Source organism: Hetaerina americana, unplaced genomic scaffold, assembly GCF_022747635.1.
Source record: "Hetaerina americana unplaced genomic scaffold, ioHetAmer1.1.p SCAF_4, whole genome shotgun sequence".
NCBI lineage: Eukaryota > Metazoa > Arthropoda > Insecta > Odonata > Calopterygidae > Hetaerina > Hetaerina americana.
The window spans coordinates 24521512-24545183 of record NW_027286985.1 but is presented as its reverse complement, the minus strand read 5'-3'; the positions used below and the strand labels follow the sequence as shown (position 1 = coordinate 24545183).

The 23672-nt window shown below is 40.9% G+C and overlaps 1 protein-coding gene across 3 annotated transcripts in view; it reads right to left on the bottom strand.

Annotated features, from left to right (window-relative positions):
• The window catches only part of st (ATP-binding cassette transporter scarlet), a 127354-nt gene that overhangs the window by 67162 nt on the left and 36520 nt on the right, over positions 1–23672 (bottom strand). For all 3 annotated transcript variants that reach the window (XM_071589641.1, XM_071589642.1, XM_071589640.1), the window contains exons 3-5: positions 9601–9923; positions 8286–8334; positions 3168–3217 (exon numbers count right to left, since the gene is read on the bottom strand). In XM_071589641.1, the coding sequence (XP_071445742.1) occupies positions 3168–3217; positions 8286–8334; positions 9601–9892 (391 nt within the window). In that variant the 5' untranslated portion in view covers positions 9893–9923. The remainder of the gene's footprint in view (positions 1–3167; positions 3218–8285; positions 8335–9600; positions 9924–23672) is intronic.

The following is a 23672-nucleotide window of genomic DNA, read 5'->3' as shown; positions in this document are numbered from 1 at the left end:
ACTGAATTTCCAATTCACTCAGCAATGCTTGCAGCCCCTTGGCTGACTGACAAACTAAAGCTTGGTCATCAGCAAACCTAACTGATTTTACGAATTCCCCGCCCACTTTCATTCCTACCTCGAGTTCTTCCCATGCCTATTTGATCATTTCCTCTGCATACAGGTTGAACAGCAACGGTGATAATGGGCAACCCTGCCTTACACCCCTTCCTAACACTGCCCATCCTGACTCCCCGTTTCCCACCCGCACCTGAGCAGTCTGAGACATGTACAGGTTGCGGATTAGCCTCCTTTCCCTCCAATCTATTCCTATTTTCTGCAATATACTCATTAGTTTTTCCCAATTCACTCTATCAAACGCTTTTTCGAAATCTACGAAACAGGCAAATACCTCCTGGTTGTGTTCTATATTCCTCTCGATTAATAATCTCATTACTGCAATGGCATCACGCGTACCTCTCCCCTTCCTAAACCCAAACTGATCATCCCCTAAGTAATCATTTGCCCTACTCTCTATCCTTTTGTTTATGATCCTGAGAACAACTTTAGCTGCGTGGGATATCAAACTAATTGTCCTATAGTCCTCACATGACGTGGCCTTTACCTTTTTCGGAATCGGAACTAAAACTGATCCCAAAAAGTCTTCCGGCCAGATTCCCTCCTCATAAATGCTACGGATCAGCCCATATAGCCTCTTCCTCCCACATTTTCCTAAACATTTTAAAAGTTCCACGGGAATGTTATCTACCCCCACGGCCTTATTTAGTTTCATCTCCCTTAATGCCCTTTCTATCTCATTGTCTAGTATGCCTGGACCTAAGCTGTCTTCCTCTACGTCATTTTCTTTTTCAATGTCTAACTGTGTTGGTCTGAGTTCTTTACTATACAGTTCTTCTATATACTCCTTCCATCTCTCTTGGATCTTTCCTGCGTCAACTATTACCTTACCCGCCTTATCTCTAACTATTAGCATAGCTCTTCCTTTCTTACTTCCCGATAACGATTTAACTTTGCTGTACAGCGCACCGATTTCACCCTTCCTCTGCAGACTTTCCATATCCTCGCACTGCGTCTTCCACCATGCGTCTTTTGCCTTATTTGTTGCCCGCCTCAATTTATTGTTCAATTCTTTGTACTTCATTTTGCCTAATTCTGTATTTATATTCTTCCATTTTCGCCGCTCATCCATCTTTGTAATCATCTCATCCGTGATCCATGGTTTCCTAGTCCTTTTAGCGTTAACGGTTCCAATAGTGTCTTTTGCGGCTTTAGACAACCCTTTTTTGATCATTTCCCATTTTTCTTCGATAGTAATAAGCCCTTTACCATCCTCCATGATTTTCTCTACCGCCTGTTTGTATTCCTTCCTTTTCAACCCATTTAATGCTTCTACATTCCATTTTCTAACTCGCCGCCCCTGCCTTATCCTTTTGAAACGTACGCTACATTTCATAACAACTAAATTGTGGTCTGAGTCCGCATCCGCTCCCGGAAAGCTGTGGGAATTTATCACACTATTCCTAAACCTGTGTCTAACCAGGATATAATCTAGCTGATATCTTCCTGAGTCACCTGGCATTTTCCATGTATACCTGCGTCTTTTGTGGTGTCTAAAGCAAGTGTTGGTGATGACTAACCCCTGTCTCCTGCAGAACTCAACTGTTTTCTCCCCGCGGTCATTCCTCGTGCCTAAACCGTAGTCGCCCACCTCATCACCATCTCTTCCTTCGCCTACCGTCGCATTCCAATCCCCCATCACTATCAAATGTTTCCCTGCAGGAACACACGCGATCATGTCCTCTAACTGATTGTATATCTTATCGACCTCTTCTTCCTTATGGTTGCTCGGTGGCATGTATACCTGAATAATAACTAAGTTCGTCGGTTCTGCTTTTATCTCCACTAGTAGTATTCTATCCGTTACCTGCTCTATGTTGACTACGCTTCTTCCTACCTCTTCATTTAATACTATGGCAACCCCTCGTTGGCTCTCATCCCCACCGCTGTATATTATTCTATACTTATCACTCCAGTAATCCCCGCTATCTTTCCATCTCACCTCGCATAGACCTAAAATATCTATATTTCCCCTTTCCATCTCTCGCTTAACATTCTCCAATTTCCCTGTCCTCATCATTGTCCTAACATTCCACGTTCCTATTCTAACTAATTTTGTCTTCTTCTCCTGCGTCTTCTGTCCTGCTGCTGCTGGTTTTCCCTTGCAAGGGTTTCGTGGGATGACGACCGCGGAAGCCTTGCCTCCCCCGCTGCCGGGCACGACACACGGCCGATTGGGCCGAGCCCCGTGGTTGCCAGGACTCAAATTATCTCTATTGTCCATCATATTTTTCTAGGGAATGATAATTGAGGTGGTTTCCCGTTGCCTTCCTCAATAGTGTTTTTAACGTGACACCATCACTTACTGGCCGCCCCACTGGGGTCAGACGCCATTGCAGCCGCCTCACTGAGGAACAGACGCTGCGTGGACTACCTTTCGTCTGGCTCCTAACCTTCGACCTATCTGGCATGGGTGACCCTACCAGGAGCAATAATCATTACTCCCGCCAGCACAGCTCTAGGGGTCATCGGAATGCACAAGCCCTTCCACCACGTCAAGGTTGTAGTCCGGGGAGGGATATATATATATATATATATAAATATAAATATATATATATATAAATAAATATATATAAATAAATATATATAAATAAATATATGTATATATATATGCCAAGCAAGCTCTTTATTCAATAATGAAACTTTCATTTTAAATAATTAGGTATTGCAGATTATTGCAGAAGGCCACCATTCCTGATAATACCAAACATAACCATCCGAACATGTGTCATGCCATTATTATCCGAATGCATAACGATTACCTCCAATTTATACCACAAATCCGTTTCCAAAGCATGGATTACACATTTATGAATATTGCGCCATACTTATTTAAATTATTTTATTTGTCTTTTATTGTTTTGGCCGTTATTTTTACTTTAAAAAGACGCGTCTTTTGAATCTGGAATCCATTCCGAGAACCCAGTCGCAGGAGAACATTTTGGAGTTGAGGTGTACAATGAATACTCTCGGATTAGTGGGTTCGATGAAGGGAAATGACTGCATACGTATACAATGAGAGAGAACGGGTAAGGAGTCGTGAAACTCACCTGGGCTCCTGTGCGCCAGAGCGTTCATCAACGTGCTCTTTCCGGCTCCACTGGCGACAAAGAAGGTGAAACAGCGTCGGTAGCAGAGACCAAGGAAGGACAGGATCATGTGGAAATTGCAGAAAATTAGTAAACGTGCTATTTTGAAGCACAATATCAAAACTTAATTTGTCATATAATGTCGAAATTGTAAGGAAACCTTCCGTTTATGAGGTTTTTAAAATCTTAAGCACATATACATTGAGAAAAATTGTCAGAATTTATATTCGGGGAACCTTGTCACTTTTTGTGAAATTCGAATTTCCGAGGAGAAACGGATATCATTTAGTAGAAGGGTTGTGAGTGAGGTGGATACGACCCGATGAAGTTTTGTGAAATACCAGTTAATGGAATCTTTATTGAAATCTTTATATTTACTTCTATCCATAGAATTAATTGTTCATTGAGGCGAAAAGAAGATACATTTTATTTGCATGACAGTCTCAAAAGATTTTGTATTTCTAGTTTTGAATCCGTTGTTGTAATCCAGAGATACAACCAAAGGAATCTGAACACTTATTGACGAGATTAGAAAAAAATATCTATCGGAAGAGATTTATTCCAGCCGTCGAGCTTCTCCCTACTCGACGGCTTAAAATTTCCTCTTCTCCATCCACCTCTTCAAATCATCCACCAGAACCCTATTTGCTCCCTTCTTATTTTATGCTAATTTAATCACCACTCCACGACGGTAGGTACCTGTCTGTTCACTCACACGGCAATTGCTCTAATTTGAATGGATTACGAGGAAAAATACCGATGGAAATGTGTCGGCTGGAACATATTTGAAAGGTAGTACGTGAAAGTCTCGTAGTATTTGCACTCTACGTGGTAATTCTGTTGCACAAAAATATTTTTTGTGAGGTGTTTCACAACTAAATATACTCACGATTTTTATATATTAGCAGAAATTAAGGTTTAGGTAAGGATTTCATTTTATAACATTAATAACTTCTATAAAATAAATTTGCCGGTCTTATTACGATGTACTTTCCGTTATTCGTAACTGAAGTTAAGAATTTTTAGGCGACCAAAAAACTTCGGATTTTTAAACTCGGTCGAGGAAAAACCATTACGACACACAGAACATGATATGAAAATTACTCGGCATCGTACTCTTAAAGTTAAATCCATTAGTGGCTTCTAGTCGTTTTCTTGAACAATTATTACGCATATTGAAGATAATAACGTTAGGCCAGCACTCGAAATCAGGATATTTTTCTCTACTTGCATTTCGTATACGATACATTCAATTCTATAAAAAATGACTCTGGATAATGTCTTGGGGCCCAAATATAACATTTTATCGATGCCGTATGATGAATGTGTCATTTAACACGTTTAACATATATTTGCTCATTTCAAATACCAGAGTTCTCATCGTTGCCGAAAGAATATCGGGAGTATGAACTATAAGGGTCGCCGTAGTCCAGGGGGTAGAACGTTGGATTACTGACCGAAGGGTCCCGGGTTCGATTCCCGGGCAAGGCACTCTGTGTACCTGCAGCACCACCCAAGCTATGTGGTTTTTCGGGCACGTGATCTTCCTGGGAAACCATAACCAGCACAGGGAAAGGAACTGGTCCTCCCTACCCTGATGTGTGAATTTCACACGCCGTCTGGTTTAGTACTGGGTGAACTCTGCCATCACCTACCAAACCGACCTTCGTGTTGGTTATTGTTTTAAACTTTATAACTCTCTTTTACGGTAATGAATAACTGATCGTAGCAATTTTCCACTTGATAAAAATATTTTTATCAAGCGGAAAAGTGTTACGATCAGTTATTCATTATGTTCGACTTCCACCACATCACGCCTGAAGCTACTCAATTTACTCTTTAACGGTATACTGTAATTTGCTTTCGGGTAATGGACGCGTATTCGGTTGGTCAAATTTTTGCTAACTGAGAGGATAGTTTGATATCTTTTTCAATTTAAAAGTCCCTAAGAGTATTATCTAAATTTATTTTTATGCTCGAAAATAATTTTATTCATGCAATCATCGTTAGTTTACATGACAGTAGTCATAGATACGAGGCGAAGAGAAATATCGAACGAATGCTTCCATATGAAAAAGTTAACGAAACACGTAAGTATAAGAGTAAATCTTCCTTTCATAGGTTTGCAAACACTACCTCAAGGGCTCATTCCGGCAGTTCCTGATAAAACCCGTCACCTGCCATGCCGCGACATCCGTCATATGCCACAAAAGAGATATTCTTGGGGTCAATTGCTTGTAGTCAAAAAGAACGGCACCCCCTTGGACGTCGCGCTTTCGCTGGAGTAGCCAGCGGAATTACCGGAAGAACCCGCCATTCGACGTCGCTCTTCCTATCGCCAAAGTGAGCTAAGGGAATCCGAAGGAAGTGGAGGAATGAATCGCCGTCGTCGTGTCCTCACGTGCACTATCGGGTATCTTCGGATACCTGATTCTCGCCTTCGGACGGTCCGCTGAAAACGGTGGAAACAACTTTTGGTAACGCACTGTGGGGAGTTGACCCCAAACTCATGTGCCGAGGTGTGTGTCAATGGACGACAGACCAAACCAGAAGAAATTTCTCCGGCTGCGGTGCGCCGCGCCTAGATGGACGTTGACCACAGAGTTGTGGAACTGGGTTTCAAGCTTCGGTGGTGTTGGTGACCACGCTGGTAGTGCTTAAATGGACCGAAAGGTAGGTTTTAAAGTCACATATTTCTATTTTTAATTTCAAGGAAGATAGGCTACTAACTCATGCAAAGACCCGAAATCAATCGAAATTAAGCCCTAAATATAATTTAAAATACTTTGGGTGACCCAGTTTTTCACCTAATGCTTTTGACCTGGACCCATCCCCCGTATTTAAGCTTACACCAGCTGTGAGCAGAATTAACTTTCAACCATTTACATAATGGATGCATGGCGGGATTCTGTTTAGCATGCCGCCAAAGTCGCAAGTTGGCCACCGTATATTTAAAGTATGTTATCACCCCTGTACGGTGCCTCGGACTGAGTTTTATTAGTATTGGCGAACTAATAATGACATTTCAACCATCATAGTTGGCTGCGCCATTATCTCCAAAAAATATTTATTCCTAGGTGATAGAGGCGGCGTTTTATTTCTATGTTCCACGTGTGGTTTCTCCGAAAGTTTAGGTGCTAATAGAATACCAGAAATTTGGTTTTACGAGGGATGACCAGTAAGTAACTTACGTTTCGGCCTAGCGCAGCAGTGATTTGGGCCTGAGCCACCATCTTGGTGTTTACACGTCCCCACGCTCAGTACGCATCCTGCTGTGGTTTTTCTACTTTGCTCACTGCGAACTGTCCTAATGTGGTCTGCAAAAGAAAATCCCGCGAGTTGTGAAGTGCGATCTGTGATTAGGTTTTTACCGGCAAAAACCACAGGCCAATTGTATTGCACAGGCAACTTTGTGAGGCATACGGAGACGGAATAATGAGTTACGGTGAAGTGTGGCAGAGGTGCATTCAGTTTAAAAATGGTCACACCAATTCTCACGATGTAGACCTCAGTGGTCGACCTAGCCTTGTGACAGATGAGTTGACGGTGAAAATCAACGAAAAAATTCGTTTTAACCGCCGATTTACGATTGAAGGTCTCTTGCTAGACGTGGCTTGGAACACAGCTCTTTGACAGTGACGCATAATTGTCTGCTCGTGTAAACAAGTGATTAAATTGTAAGTCGGCAGATTTCATCTGAGATGAAATTAAAAATTTTGTATAATAATGATAAATGCCCCAAAATGAATGCTCCAAAATATATGTCTTAATATGAACCTTTTCACTAGGTTCGTATTTTATTTCAAAAGGTAAGTTATTTTCTGGACTGGCCTCGCTAACAATTCAAGGGATTTTCTATTTCAGCGTACATTGTAACACTTAGCAGTGAGCAAAATAGAAGAACCGCAGTTTGCACTTTACCACAGCAGGATGTGTACTGAGGGTAGGGACGTTTAGACACGAAGGTGGTGGCTCTAGCCGTAACCACCGCCACGCTAGGCCGAAATGTATGTTACTTTCTTGACAGCCCTCCCAGCTTGGTGTGATCGTAGAAATAAGCATGGGACATACTATCTTCTGGGGCCCTTTCATTGGGCTCATTTATTATGACCCTTCCACTGGGGATGGAGATAGTGCGGTGGCTAACGTACAGGCTTCCCACTGAGAGGGCCCGGGTTAAAATCCTGGAGATAACAAATATTTTTCAGTGGTATCCCGATCCCTACTTGAGGTGCTTTGTGGAGAGCACTTTTGGTGGGCAAGACGTCCATCGGATGGGGCGTTAAACGGCGGACCCCTAGGCGCCATTCGACAAGAATAGTTTATGTCGATGTCTGGTTTCTCTCCACCCTTCCTTTGCCAACCATCCCTAATGGTGCAATGACCTTAGCTGTCGGTCGCCTCCCATAAAAACTACTACCCTTCCCCTGTCCGGTGAAAAAAGCAGCACTGAAGTAAAAATTGAGGCGAAATCAAATGGCATCAAAGTGAATTCGAATTCTTTTTTTCGAGGAATACGTACTTTACTGTAGGCATTCGGTTCGAAATTCTCCGTTGAAATTGACTGAATATCGCAATTATGAATTGAGTAATTGGTTCTGGTTTACGAATCTGTCTCAGTGACTAACCATATTTAAAGCTAGGCTAAATGTTACAGAAATATATTAGTTACTGCTTTATAAACTATTTTATATATTACCATGTACGTCGTGTGGTAATGTTAAAAAATGATTGCACCACGTTGGAATTTCGATTCTGTTTTCTACCTCTGCTCTATGAAATACTAGTTTTTATACAGAATTTAATTATTTAATGTAGCAAAATGTTTGTTACATTTAAGTTCCTAAGAGTCTATGGTACTTTGGGAGACAGAAAAAATTTATTATTGACGCCGAGTCTGCCGATGAATTTTATGTATATCTCAGAAAAAATTGTTACTATCAGTTATCAGACATTGAAGTGTCTTATATTAGATTCTCATAAATTTATAAAAACTTTGTATCCAAAGCGTTTTTTGAACTGCGCTTCCGAAGGGCCTTCTTCTAATAATAGGGTGGGAATAATGTATGATACACTCACCTTGCTCCCATCAGCGCCACTAAAGAACCCGGTCTTACGACACCACTCACTGAAAGGAAAGAGTGCATAAATAGCAAGTGTATAAAAACAAAAAAGTGTTGATCCCGCGAGTTTTTGCGGAGTTAATGTTTTTAAAGTACAGTTGAGAGAACGTAGAACAACTGACACACGTCACAGAAGATTAAATCATAAATGCTTCAGTCATCTCAATTTTATTAATTTGTTCTGAACGAATCCATTCAAGTTTAGATGGATGAAACATAAAAAAAAGTGCGAAAATCACATGGTCATGATGACTGAACTGATCTCAGTATCAGCGGAAATTCTCAAATGGCTGAGAGCGTATTATATAGTGGAAAAATATCTACGAGTATACTTACGTGACTCTACGGGACGTTTGCGGCTGAAAATCTCACGAAATGAAAGATTTGTTACTATTTCTAACGGAAACAGTACTACAGCATTACGTATGCTTTTTATTTATTAGATTTACGACATCTCTCGTACATCTCGTATCTCTTACATCTATTAAACTCCAAATAAATACTTTTTATTTTTAAAAAATCATTTTCATTACAAAACAAATCTAGTGTGGGTTTATGTGGAGGCAAATGTGCAGATATGCTATTTGCTCGTACTTCATATTTTCATAAAAATGTACTTCAAATATCTCCGTGCAAAGGTTGTTCAAGGTCTGCCCTAAAATTATTGAGACTTATTTTTTTCCCGGATAGGCTTGCGGTGTTTTCTCTGGCTGGGTGCGAGGGAGGAGAGTTACGCGAAAGACTGGAGGCTGGTGGCAGTCGGCTCCCAGCCTTTGTCGAGTGTGGAGGGTTCGCTTGCGAAACCTCTACGACGTGACCTCATTATGGTCCGTCATGAACCGGTTATTGAAACAGCGCTACGCAATCAAATTTTGCGTGAAACTAGGCAAAACCGGGAAAGAGATTCATGATTTTCTCGAGACAGCTTATGGTGAAAACGAAATGGGTCGATCGGGTGTTTTTTAGTGGCGCAAGTTATTCCGGATGTCGAAGACACCGAACGTTCAGGATGTCCTTCTACCTCAAAAAGCGTTCGAACCCGGGCCATCGGTGTGGGAAGCCAGCACATTATCCACAGCACTCGGGGTTCCCGATGTCCCGATACTCACGCGGGGCATTGTGTAAACATAAATAAACTGTGTCAATAATTTTGGAATGGCAGCGGCCGTTTCCCGTCGAAAAGGAGGGCAATGAACTCTCTCAAAGCGCTTTTTTTTCCTCGTGTTTTCCCCCCATGGACGGCCGGCCCGTCGGCCGGCGCTCGTACTCACCTGTGTTGAGAACCCTCTTGTAAGAGGAGGAGGAGCGGGTCCACTTCCTCCCCGAGCCCCCGTTGCTTTCACCCTTGGTGTGCACGTAGACGCTCAAGTCCCGCCAGGTTAGGGTGAGGCCCTCGCGCGGCGAGCACCAGCTCCCCTGGTCCGCCAGCATCCCGTAGGCTCCATCTCCGTTCCCTGTCGACCCCCCGTTCCCTGTCAACACCCCGTTCCCCATTAATCCCCCGCTCTCCGTCATCTCCTCGTATCCCAGAAGCACTTCCCCCGGTGAATTCCCCGACGCCATCTCCCCGGCCGCCACCGTGCCGACGCACCTTCTGAGAAGGAGAAAGCGGGAAGAAAAGCAGCGGGTGAGCAATAAAGCAACAAAAAAGTAATTGTGAAATGGCCGAAACGTGTAATTTCGCAATGCGGAAATGGTTTCACCATAGTTTTTGGTACGTGGCCGTCTCGTCGGGTTGGGGGAAACAGTCATCACGGGACTGGAGTTCTAGTTTCAAGGAGACGCCGCCACGGAACGTTCAGAGCTTTTATTCTTCTCTCGGTGGGATACTGAGACACTGAAGGGCGCTACTTACACACCCAGATGTATTAATTATAGATATAATTGATAAATTGAAACATTTTTTAGATTCGTCCAACAAGACCATCCACACTAATTTTTAAACTGTGCTTCAATTCCGAATGTTTTTCCTCTCTCCTCATTCTGTACAGAAATCTTTTTTATACTCCTCTTTTGCTTTCCAGACGTCCTTCTCTCTATCACAGTCGTCGGTATTTTATCGTCAATCAAAGTGTACTTTGTCCTGCCTCTTTGGGACCAAACCCTCCCTCACCGTGCCTATTAATATTTCTTTGGTTTTCTTCTCCGTTTATTTTACATTTTCTATTCTTCTTTACACCCACATTTCAAAATTTCCAATCTACGCCTATCATCTTGCTTCTACTCCGTGCTGAACCACGCTCATATCAGAGTTTTCGCCTCTTTTTCCTTTACATCCTTGCTCAAAGTTTAATTGTGAAATTCAAAATTCTTTTATTACATCTTCCTTGCGAGATAAATGTGAATGGAATTTGGCGAATACTTCCGAGATTTTAGGTAGTTATAATATCTCATTTTTTACTTTCTTGTAAATAAGGTAAGAGTTAAATTTGTTTTACAATTTATTTTCCACCCTATTAGATTTTATCTTCAATTTTTGGAAAATACTTAAAAGCACTATAAAATGTTTCAAAGGTCGTCAACTGCCTTACACCCAATGTTTAACTAAGTACCTTCATTTTTATAAGAAAATAATCCATGCTTGAAGGCCATAAATTTGAGCCATAAATAATATCATTTATTCGTTTTGAAACGTATCGAAAATTATTATTATGATGGAGGTAGTCCAGCATATTAGGTAGGTTTTAGGATGAACTCTACACGACATATCATTTTAGCCTCGTCTTACAAGACAATACCTGACAAGCCACACCACATTAAAGTATTCTTCAATTCCTTCTACATTCTCTTTTCATTCCATTTAACATTCCTATCATTTTCCCAACCCTACCGCACATGCCTAAATCCTCCCCTGTATCAAAATCTTCTGCATTCCATCGCCAGCCCAAATGCTCTGCATCCGACTTTCTGACTATCCAGACTTGCAAAATTCGCCATTCGTACCTGAGCAGTTTGAGACATGCCCAGGTTACGCATGCGTCGCCTGTGTATCCAATCTACTCATAGTTTTTTTCTAATACGTTTATTAACTCTATCAAATGTCATCTCGAAAACAAATCGAATACGTGCATCCTAATTTTACTCAATGTCCCTTTGTCTTAGCGATCTCAATTGTACCTCTCCCATTCCTGAAAACAAACTGATCGACCTCTAAATACTTAATCATTTTCCTTCATCTACATCCTCTTATTGATTACCATAAGTACCCATTTTGCTGCTTTTAAATAAAAGTTATTGTTGCATAATATTCAAATATGGCAGCTTTTCTCTTAATTGAGATGGCAACTAACGCTGATCTAACGAAATCACCGACGCCGAAGATGCCGATTGTAATGCCGGCTAAAATCTTGTCCTAGAAATATGGGCCAACGCGGAGTGAATCCCAAAAGACTTAGATCTTCAATATCTGCACACCACGAAAGCCTTTAAAAGGATTTCACGAAGAATCTTCCGGCTAAATTCTTCCCTCATTAATAGTAAGAATTACCCCTTAAAAACACTTCCTGCCACATTATCGCGAACCTTTAAATAGTTATTGCTAATGTTATTCATTTCCACGATCTTGCTTGGTTTTAATTTGATTCGATTCCCTCAATATCCTTTCTATCTTGCAAACAAGTATGCTTTGACCTAGGCTGCACTAATCTAGGTAATATTCTCTTTCTGTGTCTAACATTACTTAAAAATCTTACCATATAGTCCCTCTTTAACCTTTCTTTGGTTAATTATTACTTTTCCTGTTTTATCTTTGATGGTGTGGAGGGATTTTTCCATGCTACTTCCGGGTAGCGATTTCACTTTACTGTAGAGCGCTTTCATTTCTTTCTCTCGTTTACCTTCCTCAAAATTTTGCCCGTAATCCGTGGTTTCCCTTCATTCCACTATCAATGGTCCTTATGAATTTGCTTGCAGCTATCGATATCCTTCTTTTAAGGTGCTCTTATCTTTCTCCTACTTGTCTTCACTCATAAATTTTCCATGCCCTCTAGACACTACTGTATTTTCTTCCAAGTCAATGCTTCTACATTCCATTTCCCTATCTTTCACTGTTTTGGCTTCTTCGATCTGTTGTTACGCTTCATTAGCAATTAATTATGACCTAGGTACGCACGAGAACTCGGGGAAGTATGCGAATACATCACCTTATTCATTAACCTCTGTCAAACCGTGATATAGTCTGACATCTCTTTAAGTCCCCAGGCATTTACCACGTATGCCTATGCTTACGAGTATTAAAATGCAATTAAACCCTCTCTCAAGTAGAATTAAATTACTTTCTCCCCAAGCTCATTCCTTATTCATAAACCTTAGTCCACCTTACTAACATCTATCATTTCGCTCACCTTCGCGTCCCAGTCCCCCATCACTATCCAACGTTTCCTTCCTAGAACTTCCGCAACATGTTCTCTAATTGCTCTAATACCCTATTTCTTCCTCCCTATGGTTACCAGTTGCCATGTAGACATGAATAAATGATCAAGTTCGTTGGTTGAGTTTTCACTTCTACTAAAAATGCTCTATCACTCACATCTATATTTATTACGCTTCTTGCTACCTTTTTGTTCCATACTACTGCCGCAACGCGCAGGGTGTCTTCTCCTCCGCTTTATATTACTCTCTAATTATTGCTCCAATAATCCCCGCAATTCTTCCATCTCTCTTCGAGCTGTCCTAAAATAGGTGTATCCATATTTCCTCTCTCTTTCTCCCGCTTTTCGCTATTTTCTAATTTACCTGCTCTCAAAATCGTCCGAATATTTCAAGTCCCCATTTCTGATTGCTTCAACCCTCTCCTGCATCTTCTTTCCTGCTTCTGCTGTCGATATCGCTCTCCAAGGATTTCGGGTAATGAAGACCGAGAAAGCCTTGCCTCTCCCGCTCTCGGGCCCCACACACGTCTAAGCGGATACCCCTAATCCCGTACCTGCTAGGACTCTCGCTCAGATCTATGTCCACCATTGTTTTTTTGGATAATTAATGTGGGTCCTTTCCCTTCGCCTTCCTCATTAGTGTTTTTAACTTGACACCATCACACTCAAAAGACCGCTGTGGTCCGGCGCCTTTATAGCCGCCTCACTGAGTAACAGACGCTGCGCGGACCACATTTCTGCTGTACGCATCGTCGCTTTTTTAAGCACATCGAAGCAAATGATCGCCTGCTTCTTCCAAATGGCATGAGGCAACCGTACCGTTAGATCAACGTAGAACCCTGAATTCTGAATGGTACACGAGAATTTGTTTGCCAGAAGTGCTTGGTAAAGTACGGAAAAAGAAGCGGCAACGAAGGATCATTCTTCATCATGATAACGCAAGCTCTCACAGATCGGCTGAAACAACTGCCTATTTGACAGGCCACAATGTCGAATTGATGGGTCATCCTCCGTACAGCCCTGATTTAGCACCATATTACTTCTTTTTATTCCCGTTTATCAATAAAAAATTGCGTGGCGTACATTTTTCGGCGCTTGAAGAAGTCGTTGATGCATTCAAACACCATGTTTTGGAGGTACCTCAATCGGAGTGGAATAAGCGTTACGAAAATTGATTCGAGCGCATGCTAAAGTGTATTGATTATCATGGAGAATACTTCGAAAAACAATAAAGTCATTTTCAACAATACATTACTGTCTTTTCATTATCAGGCTCAATATATAAATAGAAACCCTCGAATCTTACCCTTCCGCTTAATTTGCATGCGTGACCCTATCAGAAGCTTTATTTCCTCCAGCAAATCTTTGGATGTATCCAGACTGAAAACATCCCTTCTTCCACGTCAATGGTGTAGTCCACGGAGAGAATGTGAAAATGTGTTGCGGTTTATTTTTTGTGACCTTGGGTCTTACCCACTGACCCGATCCGAAAAACCGCCCCGGTTTGTTTTTTTGAAGGTACAAGTCCTTTTTGCTATCACATAATCAGTCTGCTGGTGGTATTAAAAGGTACAAGAACTTGTTTCTTGACTAACACGGTATGCAAATTAGAGAGTTTTACAATTTTACCAATATATCACATTTGAGTATTTATAGACTTATGAGTTTGAGGAAAGGGACTGTTGTCTCAAGACCTGAATCACCGGCGCTAGTATGACATTCACAGCCAACGTAGGACTCAAACCCGCGATATTTATTTTGTATGAGGGTTATTTACCAAACAGACTGATCTGGTCGTCAATATTTTCTTTCGTCGCCTATCTCACTGCGTTGGAAGGATTGCTGCCAATTCTAGATATTAATGGCCTCAGGTCCGGCTTAGTGATATGTCTTGGTGAAAGGAGGAACAGAATAGTCTCACGATCATGAAAAAGTCTACTCTGAATATTAATGGTATGTTTTCTAACTTCGAAGTTTAAAATTTTTGCCGTGGAAAGTTTCTGTATAGAATCTCTTATTTCTCTGCGCTTTCTCTCCTCTCCAATATTCCCGTCATTACAGAGTCTTGATGAGGGAATAAATTAATTAGTAATAAGAAAATCCACGAAGTTCTTCCGGTTTTCACCCACCTAATTTTCTCAACCCTTGTCTCCTTCAACCATTCACCTTTCATCGTTTTTATTTTTAGACTGTGCATTCCATCAGTTAGTGATCTGGCGTCCTCTTGATTTAGTATTTAGTTTTCCTTTGTCACAAAATCTGGATCCCCTGGTAGAGAAATATTATCTAAGCAAGCTGATCGATTGCTTAGAATTTCCTAATTTTCGAAAGAAAATAGTGGTCAAATAATACATTTATATCTACATAAATACCCCGAAATCCTCCAAAACGAGGTGTGTTACGGGATTGCAAGCCCTAGTTGGATATGTAAGGGATGAGGAAGAGGAAGAGTATTTGAAGGTTTAGAAAAAGCGAAAAAAATTCTCCAAAATCCTCGTGAAGAAGTCCAAATCCCAACGCATGCTTGCGTAAAACTTAGATCCAAACATGTTAATTTCACCCACTTTGAAAGTTCTCGGGAATGCTAAAAAGGAGGGAATAAAAATTAATTACAACCACTTACGCGATAGATCCGAAGTTTTATGGTAATATGCAATTCATGAACCACTTTTGTATATTCAATTGGGCTTAAGCGGTGTTTGGATCTGGTTTAGACCGCTTATGCATGCGGAGAAGTTCTCGTGAAACCTACGAAGCAATTCGATGTCGCTCTGTCTTCGGCCCACCTAGTTCATTACGGATATTTTCGAGAGTCAGCTTCAGATTTTTTTTTACTAAGGTGCCCCATTATGTAATCAATAAATCAGCAGAACAAGTAAAATGGAAATGAAGAATTTCCCCTAGGATATGATTCACATATTGCAAATATTACATAATTTGTCAGGATTTTCAATAACTCATTCTTCCAGTTTCTTGAGAATTTCATTATACTCGTTCTCTTTTGTCATATTTTCATTCCATACCACTCACATTCATATTTCATCGTACATGAAAATGATTTTAACGCATGGGTTGCTGGTTGACTAAATAAAGCTTGATAATGGGCAAATATAACTTACTACTTTCATTCCTCTATCTCTCACTACTCAAGCTGTTCCTCCGTTTCCTTTACCATCAATCCCGCTTGTGTGTACGTTTAAAAAAACCTAGAGATAATGGGCAGGATGCACTTCAAGATATAATTCTTGGAGGCCGGCCATAACGATCTGATTTGGAAATCATCGTTGGTGATACACGGAATCTTGTTTGACGTGCGCAAATCTTTGGCGTGATGGAATGCGCTGCTTTAAAAGCCGCGCTAACTTCCTTCAGCCGCCTCATTCTCTTCCCACCCGTCTTCTCAGAGCGATGACCAAGTGCGGGGAGAGCCTTCGCAGAACTGTTGGCAGGGAACATGAGAACTCCAGGCTATCCTCCATTCTTCTCCCTCTTTCGCGCAAACACCTCCCCATCTCCCTTCAATTATACACCATTGCTCGGAGATGAAAATCTGATGACTCGTGAAGGGTTGATGAAGTTTTAAATTGGCCACTTATCAGATGATTACTTTCCCGGTTAAGGTACGAGCACGTTTGATGAGAAATACCTACGAGAACTTGTCGCCGCAGGTCTCCCACTGCGCCGTCTCTTCATCACCATGGCGAAGCATTTCCAAGATCGGCGTGAAATGGGTCTGCATGATTTCCAACTCTCTGGCGTCTCATTAATACTCTCATATGCCTTGCTCAACTTGGTGTACGTAATTCATCCTTGGGAAATCTCTTTAGCTCTTCTTTTTCGTGCGTTTTTCATCACTGTCCAATGAATACTACCGGGCCTCATTATGTTATCGATTCTGCCTTTTCATCAGTGCCTTCGATAATATTCATCCCTCGAAGTATTCTTCATGAGTCACTCTCTTTCCATTCCATTTTCATGCTTCCCCTCCATCACGACCATCTCTTCTCTCTTTCTCTCCGTCTCTGCTATCGCCCACATCTCTTAGGCTCTCAAAAGTTTTTGCGCCATTCTCCCCTCTCAACGTGGTGCAGATAAATATCATTACCCCCTTCCCAAGATACGTAGTTCTAACTCAAAATATGTATTACAAATAATATGCATGCATCGATTTTAATTTGACGTTTGAAATATTACTGACTGACTAATGATAAATTTAAAGCATACTACAATTTTACAGATTGTACATGGTAGCCACATGCCATACAATACATACTCGTATACTACAGGGCATTACACTTTGTTGAATGGTGGCCCAAATCCCTCAGGAAACCCTAAAATTCCCCCAAATTAGGGATCCGCCCTTTTTGGGATTCCCTTCGTTAGATGAAAGAAATTAATCCTTTCCACTTATTTGATTTTTGAAGATTATTTTATTTGAACTCAGCAGTTGTTTTTTTATGATTAAATGTAATTTATCGTGTTTTTCTGCTCATTATTTTCTTCTATTACACCACGCTGACTCCATATAAATGTCTATTCTTCTTCACTCTTTTAATTTATTTCACATGACCGTTGGCGCTATGAGCCGTTTTGATGAGTAAGCATTGCGCGGCAGTTGCCGCCGTCCACGCGCCCAAAAGAAGACTCCGCCATCCCTTTGAGGGCGGTCGGTCTCCGACTCCTCGTCACCCCCATTTTCTTGGTCGGCGCGTGGTCATTCATGGCAGAGACAGTTAAATTATTTTCCCTTGAATCGCTATATATATGCGGCCGACTCAAAAGCTTGCGAAGTTGATTTAACCGTAATTTGACGGACATGGACTCTCGTAATCCGATTGTTTAAAATATTTTCAACGCGTCCACCACGTAAGGATTTTAAATGACTACATTAAATACGAAAAAACTCGAACGGAAGCATTTAGTCGGCTCACTGTACTTGCGTACTCGTATAACATGGATTGAATTCCGTGTGTGGATTTTGCGATCACACGAGTTATTTCCCGATACGGCCCGATCTCAATGACCGAATATAGTGATGCCGAAATTACATTGCATCTTAAACTTTTGTGAAGGCAAACCGAGTCCACAGTAAAGGGGGTACTAGGGCTACTGTTCATGACCTTGTTTCTTTGCGAATAGAATTTGCATTTCTCCGAACACGCTGGCTTTTGTTTTCTACCAAATTTTAAATTTTCTCAACAGTCATGGGGTGTTGATAAGCGACGTAGAAATCATAAAAAACATACGAAAGCCATTTCATTCTATGTTTATAAGGAATTGATATGATAAGGTTATTTTTAAAAAAATGTTTCATTGATGTGTATGATAATTAGACTGCTGTTTGAGTACCGAGGCTATCAACACATATAGTTGTGGTACAAGGGTAACTCATGCGAACGAAACTTTTGTCGTTAGTCTTAAGTGAACACCCTTCGCATGTTTGCGTAGTCTTTATGTGTTCCCGATCGACAAGTTATGAATTTCCTTTTCGGAATTTTTCTGTACCCATAACTTTGTCAAAATATACACACTACACTATTTGCACTACATTATTTACACTACAATATGTACACTATTTGCCACCTGAGCGCCATTCTTACATCTCCGACTTACCAGTCTCATCTGTTCATTACTGCGTTTACGTTCTCATGGTATATTATTCTACACCCCACTGCGAAAGATATTTAAAGAATTACTTCCAGGTATCGCGTAAGTCGAGATCTATGTTAAAACAATCCCAAGATTGATGAGCACTGATGAAAAGGGCAGATAAAGCACCATTGCGGGTTTTCATTCGCCATGCAAATGGACAAATGAAGATTGATTACTTATCTAGCTTTTAAATAATTATTTCCGCTCGCTGTGAATTTATGTTCACTCTCCGGTCGACGTTCCACGTGCTCGCGAGAGTTGCTAAACAGCTTATGTATTTATGGGGTTCGCGCGGAGGGTGATGAAATCTCCATTACGGCTGCCTCCGCTACTTCCGCCGGCCTGTATTTATTGCCTTTCATTTCTCGAAGCCAGTTGGAGCATCGCATCGGAGCGGGAATTCACTGCACGGTGCGCTCTTGCGTCGGAAATGTTTTTATCATGCGTCATGAAAATCTCTGTCATGTCAGCTCCCGTGGATATAATTGATTTTCTGTTGAATCGAAGCATTGAGTAACGTCTTCATCTCCGGTAAACGTACGCTATGGTAGTATTTTTTATCATTGACCAAAGATCCATGTTTAATAGGTTGTGTCTGTATATTCTTCAGGACCAATATATTAAGAGGCATGCAATTTTTGTGTGTGAGATACTCGTACGTACGTTACACTATTTCGAGAAGGGAATTTTGGGAGCGGTATTTTTTTTGAATTTCAAGATCGGTTACTGCAGATTTCCGATTGAGAATTTCATGACAACGCATGGCTCGATGTAATGTATCTAGTTCTGATGTCATGCGTATTTTCATCTGACCTTCGGATGAAATAAATGAAGCGTCTCCACTGGAAAATGAGGCTTTAGCTAAAAGGATATTTAGGGAGTCTGGGATGGGTAAAATGTGAAATTTATATTATTATGTTTGAAGCAAGTTGTACATTCAGTGTTAAGCTAGAGTAACAGCTGCTAACTTTGACGGCAAACATTACAAGTAATTTTGTGGGACAAAATAAGGCAAATTGAAGTCATAACGCTCAATTGAGGATGCTCATAAATCAATTGGAAATACACTAACCTAACCTACAAAATGCTATGGCCTAAGTTATGTTTTACCCTAGAAGAGCTGCATGGTTTACTGAGAATGTTACTAGAACTCCTCAACGTTCTTCCGAGAAATTTCGTTCGAAATAATGCATTATATAATAGGTGTGGTGCATATTTACCGTCAACTACGATTTGAGGCACTATTATCCCAAAGTCTACCGTAATACAAAAATACTTAATCAATGCCTAGAAGATGAATACAAATCGGTAGGACGAACAAAATATTTCCAAGGTAAAAGAAGTTTTTCGAATGTTTATGGACGTCATAAAAGTCTGCATGTCCGCCCTGAAAAATCCTATTTTCATTTAACGGGTTTACTTTTCTCTCCAAATAGTTCAACTATTCAAATGAAATATAGTAGTCATTTGGAGATAATAAGATATACTGAAATTGAACTGCGATATTATATATTCTGTTGTCACCGGATCGATTAGGAAACAGTAACTGAAACCAGATTTGATGCAAACCCATTAAATATATTTCGTGAAGTCTGTGTTGGTGGGTTTATTTAATGGAAAAGTAAAGAATGGATGTTTTTACTTATTATAGTACGGTCCTGAAAACAGTGACGACGCCGGGACGGGAGAAAATTTTCGTGTTTCACTAGTTTGCGTCCGACCGACTCCGGTTCACAAACCGCCGCCGCTTTGCATCTCATTCGTGTCGCGAATTTCAATCTCCGAGAATTTTCTTCCTTTTTTTTTAACTTGACTGCCTTGAGCGGATGTCTAGGGGGTGCCGCGACGCCCACGGCGTCATTTTAAGGGAGGAAAGCGGCAGGTTTATAGCATGACGGAGTGTGGACATTGTCGAGGGGTGGGGTAAACACAGCCAAAAGTGGCGTTACGGCACTTTTAGACGGCGTCGTCGGTTAGGTAACTCGGAATTCAGCAATTCAAGAACGGGTTTATGGGGGTGGTGGTTATTTGGCGAGAGGATAATTTTCCGGGAATATCCAGGGTCGAATCTGGGGGCATGGAGGCGAGGCGATCGGCGGCGTATGACACTCGAGTCAGACGGCCGAGGGGAGGCGACCGTCTTTCGTCGGCAGCTTTGACTTCCTCCATTTTAGATTCGAAAAGATTTCTGACCCTCAAGATCCCTGATTTTTTTATAGAAACACCGGCTAAACATGATCATTTACTGAAGGAACGGTGAGAACGATAAGTTGCGTCGGGCGTTTCTTGCGTAGAATATTCAAAACTCATGGGTCATTGGGGAACGAATGGAAAATCATGGCGTGGATTTCGACTAATGTCCTAATGTCACAAAAAATATGTTAAAATCACTAAGTTATAATCAGTGTGCGAATAAATGCTTTAACTTTGGGGATTTTGGGCGATTCATTTCACCTCCGCAACGATTTAAATTTGCAGTTTACTAGGAAAATTACATAATTATTTTTGTGATTGGTATTTTGTGGCTTGGTATGTGATCAAAATATTAAGCAATAAAATAGAAAAAAAATTTGTTTTGACCGGGAGAAATCCATAGCACTTCTAATGTTCTCTTATTCCTTTGGTGGAATTTGAAATGCCGCGAAGAGTATTCAAGTACTTAGCCTGTCTTATCATAGTACTCCTAAATATTTTCTCTTGAGAACCGCCTCGCCATAGAAGACTGGTTCCAGTTCTGTTTCCTTCTTTCATCCCTCTTTGGACTTCCATAAGACATTTTTCATACTCCGGCCGGGCCCGGTTGCGGCGGAGTAACGCCCTTACCTGCCAACCCAGGGGTCGCGTGTTCAATGCCCACCTAGGTGGTTTTTTTTCTCTATCTAGGGCTTGGGTTTATGTAATTTTCAAATTGTTATATCAATATTCAAAGTGCGATGTAGAGACCGGAGTGCTGTTTTCGGACTAATGCAAATTAAATAAATAAAAATTTGTTTCATCTTATAGGTATACTAATTCTATAGCTGTTAGGCTGATTTAGAATGCGCAGAAAGTCCTTGTAACTTTGATAAGATTACCCTCGGTTTTTATGCCATTCTTTTTATGAAAAGCCATTGAATTCAGATTGCATTCTCGATATGAAACACTCAATACCCGTCATTTTTTTCTGGGTTTCCAGGGATCACTTGGGCTCGGTGTTGCATTCCAACGGGGAGTGAGAAACTTCCCCTCCTCCTTTCGGAGACGCAGTTTGAGTCCGCAATACCGTGCGGTCATTCCTATATTCACCGAGAAAGAGAGAGAGATTGAGAGGATGAGATGGAGGAAGAGATGGTTTTACTCGAGAGCTACCGTGTCCGGGGTTATTAAGAGTTCCATAGCATTTTACCTCAAGGCTGGTTAGGATTAAAAGTTTAGGATTTCCAATCTCGCGGTTGTGGCTGCAGTCGGAGTGGTGAATGGGGGAGGAACGAAGCGGATAAAGGAGGTGGTTTTGAAAATTGAGAAGGAGAGCTATTAGAGAAGGTGGCTGAGGCATGCATTTAATCACCATCCGAAGGTTTTCTCACTGAGGTCTCGGCTTTTCGAAGTTTATATCAGAAATTCAAAATCATCTCGGCAAAACACTCTCTTAGAATAACACTTTGGATCGTGGCCTATACTAAAGTGGTGTTAGGCATAACGTCCATCTGTACCATATGATCTCCAATACGGTCATACCCTAGATTTTCATTTATTTTAAAACATATGCCTACGATCAGAGGTAGAGTTTGATGGATCGAGCAAACTACTTTTCTTTATAACTACTCAAACAACTCGAATCACAGATATTCACTGTACTATCATAAATTTCTCTACCTCTCCCATATCCTCCCTAATCACTCACCCTTCCCACCTGGTGCTGGCACCCTCTGCCAATCACCTTTTTGGTGGATCGTGGGGTATATATGTCTGCGTCGAAATTTCAAGAAACAATTTTATGAATTACTCTAACCCAAAAATAAAAAATAAATCGGTAATTTCTAAAGGCAAATGAAAGGAGAAGGGTGAGAAGGAAGGTGAAAATTATGAGGAAACTTTGTGTGACTTTCTTCTTACCGTAGACTTTGTCCGGTCGGCGCTCATGATAGTACAACCATACTTCAGCCTAGCCGAAGCTGGTGGCTTTTCCATTCAGTTTAATGAAATCAGAATTCGTAAATACTTGTGCCTGCCATGATGTATTTAAACTAGAAACGTATTGAAAACCAGCAAAAATCGCACCGAGAAACCGAGAATCAGTTAAAAGAATATTTACCGAGTCAGCAACCAAGTTCACTGTAATTTTTGAATTGAAATATAGACTATCTGTGCATTGCAAGCTTGCTGTTTTTTTATAGATACCATTTTCTAAAATATTTCTTTTTCTATATGAACTAATTTCAGTTTCATGTTCCACCTGACATCCGATGGAGGCCATGAATGCAGCTATTCAGTACTAGTAAGTCGGGTATAGGATTCACATTGCCATAGTATTATTTTCTAATAGAGAAGGCAGTTTAGATTTATGTAAAATTTTTAAAAGGGTAAAAGAATTTTATTTTTTGGTGTCCATCAGATATTACCTTCAGCCGAGGTAAATTGATTTTCAGCAATCTGAAATATTTTCATGGTGGATAAAGTGAAATACGACCGTCGAATGACGAGGTAACTAAATACAGGAGGATAAAATCAGGTAAAGCAAGAGTGTCTTGTAAATATAAGGACTGAAAATAGAGAATATAACTTATCGGTACTGAAAATTTATGTGGCACTTTAAATATTTTCTGAATGCGATACACAAAAAATTTATGTATTTTGGTTGAATGCATATTTGGTTACTCGGACGTAAATTAGTCCCTGAGCCACCATCAATAAATCGTTATTTTACTCACTGAATTGACACTGTGCCACAGCCGCAGAACCTCACCAAAGGAGTTCTCCATAAATTACGTCACGATACTTCGAGACTATAGGCTGTGCGATTGGGGCGAGGCCAGGGAATATTACCTGGGGGAGGGTTGGGGGTAAAAATGGCGTCACTCGTATAAATAAGGTGTCCAGTTTTCGGCAACATTTTTGAACCCCCTGATTCTGCTTTTCTCGTTCGACAGATTCCCACCCCGAAAATACATCCAATATTACGGCCCTCGATAAAAACCGCAAGATACGACGACGTTTTCTATTCCTTCATGAAATATTATTCGACTTTTCTTTCCTTCCGAGGATTTTAAAGGATACGTGACGTCACCAGGAAGCCTACTTGGGCGCGCAATTGATCTGTGGAGTGGGCAAAAATAATCAGG